The sequence below is a fragment of the Gymnoscopelus microlampas genome (genome assembly GCF_963454915.1).
Source record: "Gymnoscopelus microlampas genome assembly, chromosome: 3".
Taxonomy (NCBI): domain Eukaryota; kingdom Metazoa; phylum Chordata; class Actinopteri; order Myctophiformes; family Myctophidae; genus Gymnoscopelus; species Gymnoscopelus microlampas.
This window is the reverse complement of record NC_139940.1, coordinates 4,879,107-4,889,106: the sequence shown is the minus strand read 5'-3', so window position 1 is coordinate 4,889,106 and position 10,000 is coordinate 4,879,107. Positions and strand designations below refer to the sequence as shown.

General features: G+C 43.9%; 1 protein-coding gene across 1 annotated transcript in view; it reads right to left on the bottom strand.

Moving 5' to 3' along the window:
- The window catches only part of efna1b (ephrin-A1b), an 18,379-nt gene that overhangs the window by 104 nt on the left and 8,275 nt on the right, over positions 1-10,000 (bottom strand). The window contains exons 2-4 of the mRNA XM_084050937.1: positions 5,682-5,977; positions 3,584-3,793; positions 1-1,312 (exon numbers count right to left, since the gene is read on the bottom strand). The exon at positions 1-1,312 is cut by the window's left edge and continues 104 nt beyond it. Coding sequence (XP_083907063.1) covers positions 1,194-1,312; positions 3,584-3,793; positions 5,682-5,977 — 625 coding nt within the window. The 3' untranslated portion in view covers positions 1-1,193. The remainder of the gene's footprint in view (positions 1,313-3,583; positions 3,794-5,681; positions 5,978-10,000) is intronic.

Below are 10,000 nucleotides of genomic sequence, written 5' to 3'. Positions count from 1 at the left end.
AATGGACCCTTACAGGTCTGTAACTCTGAGAGTGTACAAATGGAACCAAATGGACCCTTACGGGTCCATTTGGTTCCATTTGTACACTCTCAGAGTTATGTGGCTTACATAAATGCGTACCAAAGTGGTCCTTAAAAAAAAGGTTTGTGAGCCACTGAATTTATGAATGGGCGAGTAAATGGATGAATGGGTGAATGTGATATCATCTCAAGCCAGAACCCAGAATGAATGCTACGCACAACACATGATGACATATAAACACCTTTACAGTACATTTACAATCAGTAATAATCTCTACATGTAGAGGAAATACAATGACAACTGGCAATTTGAACAGATCCTAGATCAGCACACACACACACACAATATTGTATCCGTGCTGAGCTTAACCACTTTAACCCACTGTGTTTTAGGCATGTTATTTATAGGGGACATTTTTCAAAAAGAATATCGTAGATTTCAAATGTTTCAAACACAGGAAATATCAGATCTACAAGCTCACAATGCGCAGTTTGCTACTTACGACTAAGCATAAATGGGGTTGAGTGGTTAATAAGATGGATTCCTAAACTATTTACAGGATCAGTTTTGTTGATGAGGTGAATTCATTGGACAAACTACCATTGTCATAAAAAAAGAATACAACACTGAAACATAGAAATGAGAAAAAAAAACACTTTTTGATATCTGGAACGATCCACGTCCCAATACACGCACACGCACACACACACACACACGCACACACACGCACACACGCACACACGCACACACACACACACACACACACACACACACACACACACACACACACACACACACACACACACACACACACACACACATACACACTCTCACAGACGGACAGCTCTATCATTTTCATACATATTTAGATATAAAAAATTGTCAGTCAGTAAAAAAAAAGGTTCTTCATGTTCTCTAATGACCAGCATTGAATGTCTCTGTTGTGTCATGTAGTGTAGTGTAGCGCCGCGTCGCGTAGCGCGTCGCGCGTCGTGTTGCGTCGTCTCATGTAGTGTAGTGTAGTGTAGTGTAGTGTAGTGTAGTGTAGTGTAGTGTAGTGTAGTGTAGTGTAGCGTAGCGTTGCGTTGCGTTGCGTCGCGTCGTGTTGTGTCATGTAGTGTAATGTTGTGTTGTGTAGTGGTGTGTTGTGTAGTGGTAGTATATATTCAGGGTCAGTGTAGCAGTGCCAGTAGGACAGCCGTCAGGGTGGACAGGACGGACAGCGAGGTCAGCCGAACTCCTGAACTCCCTACGCTCCTCTGAACCGTGGCCTCCAGGACCGCAGGGTCATCTGAGAGAGAGAGAGAGAGAGAGAGAGAGAGAGAGAGAGAGAGAGAGAGAGAGAGAGAGAGAGAGAGAGGGGTAAGTTTGGTGTGGTTTGTTTTGTTTGTAATGTGCTATAATTAAAGGCATAGTATTTACATAACAAAACAATAGATACTCCCCCCCCACCCCCCCCATCCTATCCCTCTATAGCAGCAGTGATCATGTGGTGGTGTTTAGCTGCAGAAACACATTGCCTTCTGGCTGTATTGTTGTGCTTTCCCTGTTTGTTTTGGCAGAACCAAAAACTTCCCCGTCTACTAAAACTAACAGTGAAAACACCAAAATGCAGCGAGAGGGTAATGTGTCTCTGTAGGTAAACACCACCACACTGCTCCACTGGATGATAACTGCTGCTATAGATGGAAATGATGGGTAACGTTTATTTATTGTTTTGTTCAGTAAACACAGGGCACAGTTACATGCTATGCCCTTAACCCACTGAGGCCTGAGGTTCCGATTCTGCAAAATGAAATAAATCCTGAACGGTTTTCTGAAAAACGTATGTTTCTATATCAGTGGTTTCCAAACGTTTTCATGTCAAGGACCCCCAAAAATGATATGTATTTGACCGTAGACCCCCATCGCAAATATGTTGTTACAGGGACCCCCAGAAGCAAAGATTTGAGTTAAAAATGTTCGCTTTAAAATAATATTATATTCAAAGATTTGCACACATTTTCACGATTTAAAAAAAATAGCAGATCTACAAGCTCGTAGCGCGGCACTCGGTGCCGCGCTATGAGCTTGTATATCTGCTATTTTTGAATAGCCAAAGTGTAAAATAATGCTTTTTAGCTCAAATGAAAAAGTGACACAGATGCGTTCCAGGTCTTGATGGGTTAAGCAATAACAGTCAATCAATAGAGATGTACATTGAGTTTTTATGGTGGTTTCTGGCACGCCGCTAAGCACAGAGCCGTCGCCCTGCACAGCAGTGCCAATACACGCGCCAAAAAAAACGACCTCGAGTGTTTTATTGCTTTTGTACAGCAGCGCTGCACTGTCGTTAAGTCTTTTCTGGAAATATATGGGTTAGTAGTAGTGTTCAATTTCGCTAAATTGCATCGCTCGCAGCCCTCCGCAATCCAAAATACTTTTGCCGTTGTTAGTGTTTACCGTTGCCATAGGCAACTTAATGCCAGCTGGAGAGTGGTCCATAACATAGCACGGAGTGATGCTTTTACCTACTGGTTCTCTAAGTGGGGTCCGGGGACCCCCAGGGGTCCTTGAAGGTGTTCCAGGGGGTCCCCAGCAAATGAGGAACAGTTTAAACACTTAAGTCCCTGAGCTAAAAAAAAAGCAAAAACTCAACAAATGTTGACAAATCCTCTCTTATGGGGGTCCCTGCCACAAAATCTTTTCAGATGAGGAGTCCGTGGCCAAAACATATCAATTTGGGGGTCCTTGCTATGAAAATGATCAAGAACCAGTGATTTACCCATTGGTCTACTGTGGTGTCTACTCAACACCGACCCAAACGCCTTTTGGCCAATCACAATGCACGGTGGGAACCAGCCAGTGTTGATTTTGACGGCAAACTGTGATTTAATTTTAGCCATAGTCTTTTGAATACAATTCCATTTAGTTTTAGTCATATTTAAGTCACCTGATTTTTTTATGTTTTTGTCTAGTTTTAGTCGACTAAAAATCATTATAATTATATTATAAAAGATTATAGTCGACGAAATCTACAGTTGATTTAGTCGACTGAAATGTATGTTGGCGGTGCCTTGATGGCGTCGTAATGCCTGATTTTAGACTTTGTTGCAGGTTGAAAATAGCCGATCTACAAGCTCACAACGCGTCGCAGCGCGACACGTTGTGAGCTTGTAGATCGGCTATTTTCAGAGCGCAACACCCGAGTGCAACCAAACATAAAATGTCTTTTTAGTTCTACTGGATCTCTTCTCCACTATAGTCCCTCACTAACATTTTAATCTAGTTTTTATTTGTTGACAAAATTGTCAATACATTTAGTCTTAGTTTTAGTCATCATAGCCTAGTTTTTATTTTGTTTTCATTTAGTTTTCGTCAGTGAAAAAAGATAGTCGACGAACATTTTCGTCATAGCTTTAGTCGACGAAATCAACACTGGAACCAGCTGTCTCATGGCTATTCGCACGGCTATTGGCACGGCTCTGAGGGCCTCGGGGCCAGTCCCAATGCAGAGTTGGAACACGCCGCCGTTTGAGCTTGTGTTTTATCGTGGCTTTGCAGGACCGTTGGTGCTGCTCACCTGCTGGGAGGCGGTTGGAGAGGTTGTGAACTCCGCCGGCGGCGGCGGTGAACTTGTCTTTCCCTTCGTCCGTCCCTTTCTCCTTCTCCGACTCTGCTGTCTCTTTCTCCTTCTTCTTGTCTCCTGGGCTCTTGCCAGAGGAAACTTTATGTCCGACCACCTCCACCTTCAGCCTGAGACACTCCTGGCCGTGATGGTGCAACGGCTTGGCTGGAGAGAGAGAGAGAGAGAGAGAGAGAGAGAGAGAGAGAGAGAGAGAGAGAGAGAGAGAGAGAGAGAGAGAGAGAGAGAGAGAGAGAGAGAGAGAGAGAGAGAGAGAGAGAGAGAGAGAGAGAGAATGAATATTTAATTTTCAAACAATCATTCATTCACATACAGTAGTAAATTACAGTATCCTACATTTAAACTAGTTTATGACAAAGACAATGGCAGACTACAATACACCGCCACAAATAAAATGAGAGCGACACAGATGCAAACAATACACAATAGAGAGGCACAGAGAGAGAGAGCGAGAGAGAGGGCGAGAGAATAATGAGAGACAAAAATGTGGAGCAGCGAGATTTGTGAGTTGTTATGACAGTAGAAGGATGTCTAATGGAATACAACCACCTTCAAGTCTACTAATCACTGTGTGTGTATTCCTGCATCGCAGTGCACCAAGTGACCTCGGTGTATAGAAATACTGTACATACAAACATAGCAACTACTTTCTGCTATTTGTGCACAATTTTAAATACGTTGGAGAAATGTGCTGCTATTTGTCTGATTGGTTTCATACCAAGCGAAAGCAAAACATTGAAATATTGCTGCCATTTGTTCCAAATGTTTATCCCAAGCTAACCATTCCTATGTCGATGTTTCTGACAGCAAATGCACAATTCTTAAGGCTTTGTGAGATAGATTTCTCTAAATTGCAATGTAACCCAGCTCTGTTTATATATGTCTCTATTCCCATTTAATTGTACACACATTATTTTGTTTTGATTTGCTTTGGCATTGTAAACGCATGATTCTCATGTCAATAAAGACCCTTTCAATAGAACACTTTCATTGAGAGACAGAGAGAGACAGAGAGAGAGAGAGAGGAGAGAAAGAGAGAGAGAGAGTGAGAGAGAGGAGAGAGAGAGAAGAGAGAGAGAGAGAGAGAGAGAGAGGGATATAAATAAAGAGAGAACGAGAGATAGCGAGCGAGAGCGAGAGAGACAGAGACAGAGACAGAGACAGAGACAGAGACAGAGACAGAGACAGACAGACAGACAGACAGACAGACAGACAGACAGACAGAGAGATAGATGACTGCAATAAATAAACAAAACATCACACCAAGTTATAGTACAGTATGATTATGGTTGTGATAATTACAGTCACTGATATGCTTAATTTATCATTCATACCGCCGCACACCAAAAATAGGCTAAATCTGCCACACCACTGTATGACAGGGTATACATCAGGCTTTTAAATTACAGTGTGTATAATACACTACAGTACGTACATCATCACGTGACTTCACTTGTGTAAACTAACTCACATTTGCTCAACTAAGTACTGTACTATTTACAATTTTGAGGTATTTTTACTTCACAATTGAGTATTCCCAATTGTCAGAACTTTTACTTCTACTCCAATACATCTCAGATGCAAATATTGTACTTTTACTCCACTACGATTATTTGAAAACATTAGTTACTAGTTACTAGTTACTTTGAATATTTTGATTATTATTACAAAACACACAGTAACAACTTCAGCTCTGTATACATTTTGGCCATTTGAAAATAGCCGATCCACAAGCTCACAATGCGTCGCATCACGACGCATTGTGAGCTTGTGGATCTGCTATTTTCAAAAGATCTTTATACATTTGAAAACGTGAAATTGGACATTCTGCATAATGAGTACTTCCTGCTTTTGGTACTTTTAAGTACATTTTGACACCAATACCTTTGTACTTTTTACTCAAGTCAATTTTGCATTCCGGACTTTTCAATTGCAACGGAGTATTTCCCACATTGCAGTATTGATACTTTTACTTCAGTAAAAAAAGAAAACGTGAGTACTGTTTTTTCCCCCCACCGCTGGCGTTCAGACTTACAGATATAGTAGTAGGTCTCTCCGGCGCAGAACTCCTTGCCCAGGGTGAAGGGCGTGAAGCGCTGGAACTTCTCGGAGAAGCGCTCGGGCGCGTGCGGCGCGAACGGCCGCGAGCACTCCCAGCGCAGCTGGTCGAAGGAGTGCGGCTTGCACACGTCGTAGTCCTCCTTCTCCACCATGTAGAGCACGTAGCGCTCGGCCTCCTGCGACGGCAGCTCGCCGCGCGCGTAGTGCGGGCACACGATGTCCAGGTAGTCGTTGATGCGGACCTCCACGCCGTAGTCGTCCCACATGAAGCTAGAGAGAGAGAGAGAGAGAGAGAGAGAGAGAGAGGTTTGTTAAGAGTCAAAGGATTTCAGGAGGAATGCTTCTACAGTACTTTAACCACTTCAACCCTGGCATCCATATTCGGCGGGTCTACTAGCCGATCTACAAGCTCACAACGCGTGGCGCGTGTGTGTGTGTGTGTTGTAACACAGTAACAGATTGTTATGTCAGAGTTTGACAGAAACCAATCACGTCAGACTGTATTTATTTAGACAACATGGCAACAATCTCCACCTCTCTCTACCTCTTTCTCTTGGTCTATCTGCCTCTTTGACTCTCTCTCTCTCTCTCTCTCTCTCTCTCACACACTATTGCTGTCTCTCCCTCTCATCTCTCTCTCTCTCTCTCTCTCTCTCTCTCTCTCTCTGTCTCTCTCTCTCTCTGTCTCTCTCTCTCTCTCTCTACCCCCTCTCTCTGTCAGTCTTCATTTTCCACCCTCCATTTAGTTTTATAGCTATGAGCTAAACCTTTCACAGCTCTGTCCGGGCGTGATTCCTGCCCTGGCATGTGTGTGTGTGTGTGTGTGTGTGTGTGTGTGTGTGTGTGTGTGTGTGTGTGTGTGTGTGTGTGTGTGTGTGTGTGTGTGTGTGTGTGTGTGTGTGTGTGTGCGCGCGCGTGTGTGTGTGTGTGTTTGCGCGTGTGTGAGTGTGTGTGTGAGTGTGTGATATACACCAAGATTCTAAATGAGAAATAATACCAAATCAAATGATAATATCTTCAAATCAAATTTGAACCTTCTCAGATATCAGTCATTATCGACCTGACTGTATGTGTGTGTGTGTGTGTGTGTGTGTGTGTGTGTGTGTGTGTGGCAGGGGGGGGGGGGTCTGCATATCCCGGCATCAAAGTGTGAGACCACCCTTCCCCCGTTCTTGTTGTGACTATCAGTGTGTGTGTGTGTGTGTGTGTGTGTGTGTGTGTGTGTGTGTGTGTGTGTGTATGTGTGTGTGTGTGTGTGTGTGTGTGTGTGTGTGTGTGTGTGTGTGTGTGTGTGTGTGTGTGTGTGTGTGTGTGTGTGTGTGTGTGTGTGTGTGTGTGTGTGTGTGTGTGTGTGTGCCTGTCATAACATGAGTTGTGTCATTCTGGCCTCCAGCCTTCAGATTGGCATTAGCTTAATTGGACAAACAATTATGTAGGTGACTGATCTCTCCGTCTGTTCTCTCTGGTGTAGATCTCTCTGGTTCTGCAGTAAACACCTTATTGAAGCAGAATGGAGACACCTTGTTTTCACACTTTGTTCTCCTCTCCTGTCTACTTCTCTCCTTCTCTCCTCCTCTTTTCTTCTCCTCTCCTGTCTCTCCTTCTCTCCTCCTCTTTTCCTCTCCTCTCCCGTCTCCTCTTCTTTCATCTCTTTACATTCTGCTGTCAGTCTTTTCATTCACATCTTGGCGTCGCCTTTAACATCTTAACTTAGCCCTATATACTTCATTGTACGACGGGCAGCAAATATAGCAGATCTACAAGCTCACAGGCGGTAGATCAGAAACAACAGCAGATCTAGAAGCTTGAAGAAAGTTGTGAGCTGGTGCATTGGAGAGGAGAGAAGTAATTAGAGACACATACTTGTGCGTGCTCGTGTATATGTGTGTGTGTGTGTGTGTGTGTGTGTGTGTGTGTGTGTGTGTGTGTGTGTGTGTGTGTGTGTGTGTGTGTGTGTGTGTGTGTGTGTGTGTGTGTGTGTGTGTGTGTGCGCATGAGTGCGTGTTATAACAGAGTCCTACTTAGGACGTCTCATGCCTTGGGCACTGAACACATCTGTTTATCAAAGCCCACCGGAGCCTGTGTGATTGTGTGTGTGATTGTGTGTGTGTGTGTGTGTGTGTGTGTGTGTGTGTGTGTGTGTGTGTGTGTGTGTGTGTGTGTGTGTGTGTGTGTGTGTGTGTGTGTGTGTGTGTGTCAGTAGGTGAATAGTTTGACACTCGGCTCGTCTCTCAGGAGCTTTGAAGTCCTTGTATTCCTTCACCTCTTCTCCTCCTCTGTTCTCTCCTTCTTTAGCTCCAGACTCTATACCTCCCTTCTCCTCCCTTCTGTCTGTTACTAATGTATCAACTCTGTTACTAATGCATCAACTCTGTTACTAATGCATAAACTCCGTTACTAATGTATCAACTCCGCCTCTCAGACTGGGATCACAACAGCATCAAAGCAGACTAAAAATCATCTTTAAAAAATACAATGGGTGCAAAGAAGAATGACTTAAGTTTCCACAGGAAAAAATGTTCTTCAGACTAGACTGAGCACTCTGAAGACATTCTATGCACCTATTCAAATGTTGTTGTTGTTTTTTTTACAATGATGCATATGCTCTAGCTTTTTCCTTTCTGTCAGTGGTGTAAAGTAACTACATACAACTCAAGTACTGTACTTAAGTACAATTTTGAGAGAGAGAGAGAGAGAGAGAGAGAGAGAGAGAGAGAGAGAGAGAGAGAGAGAGAGAGAGAGAGAGAGAGAGAGAGAGAGAGAGAGAGAGAGAGAAAGCGGGTGAGTGAGAGAAAGGGAGAGAGAGAGAGAGTAAAATAACGATGAAGTAAGTTTTGTAACTTTAGAATGATCTTTTTGACAACAATGGGCGGCCACAGCTGAATGGGTAGAGGCCGTCTAGAGGGTCATCGGTTCGCCCCCTCGGCTCATCCCCGAGCAAGACATTTAACCCCTTAACTTCTCGCTGGGTGCTGTATTAATAGCACCCACTGCTCCTAAACAGTTAGGATGGGTCAAATGCAGAGGACACGTTTCACATGATGTGCAAATGTACAGCGACAAAGGAGTTAATTATAACTGAGTAGGTTAGGTTATACAACCTTATGATGCTCTACTTATTTGGGGGGAAACGGGCGCTCTATGTCACTCTGTGAAGGAAAACGCTAGTGGTTTGCTACGTGGTCAGTCCATTTAGTGTCAGTGTTTTGTGAACTAAATGAATAGGCTATAGTTGTTAAATGTCTCACTAGAAGATGTTGTAATATAATTTCCCTCTCTCTCTCTCTCTCTCTCTCTCTCTCTCTCTCTCTCATATCCATCCTAACAGTGAAGGAAGCTGACAGGTTTGATCCCAACAACAGGTGATGAAAGTGACTGACTCTGGATCAGCGACACAGATAAACGACAGATAAACATGCAGGGAATGTCTGAACTCTCACCCTGCTCTGTAGGTCAACGGTTAGAGTTCAGCGCCCACGACACACACACACACACACACACACACACACACACACACACACACACACACACACACACACACACACACACACACACACACACACACACACACACACACACACACACACACACACACACACACACACACACACACACGCGCGCTTTCTCAGAAACGTTCACACATGCAAAAACGCGCGTGTGTGTGTGTGTATGGACTAACAGGCAAACGCACACATAGCGAGTCAGCACGATCTGAACCGTTGACCACTGAGCAGGTCATCACAGCTGAGTGACCAAACAGGTGTGAGTGTGTCTCACGCACACACACACACACACACACACACACACACACACACACACACACACACACACACACACACACACACACACACACACACACACACACACACACACACACACACACACACACACACACACTTTCTCTTTCTAAACACAAACTCTCTCTGGTCCAGGCAGATGGCCTGGTGAACGGAGAAAGACGGATGATTTGAAATGTGAACCAGCCAGCCCAGCACTGTGTTTTCACAAAGCCGGTTGGTTAAGACATTAACGTGACAACCACAGCCTCCCATTGTGTGTGTCACGTTCACCACAATAGGGAATGCATTCTTGGAAGGGCGAGAGATTTGACAAGTATATTACAGACCAGCAATGCACTATGATGACGTTATAACATGTTTATTTTGCTTAAAGGTAGGGTAAGTGATTTACTTTGCTGAGAATAAGTGTTAAATAGCTCTATATTCTGATAGTACTCATTGCTATAGAGTGTTTGTTCAGTAACAGGAGTCTCCATGTCTCTCCAGCTCTTTA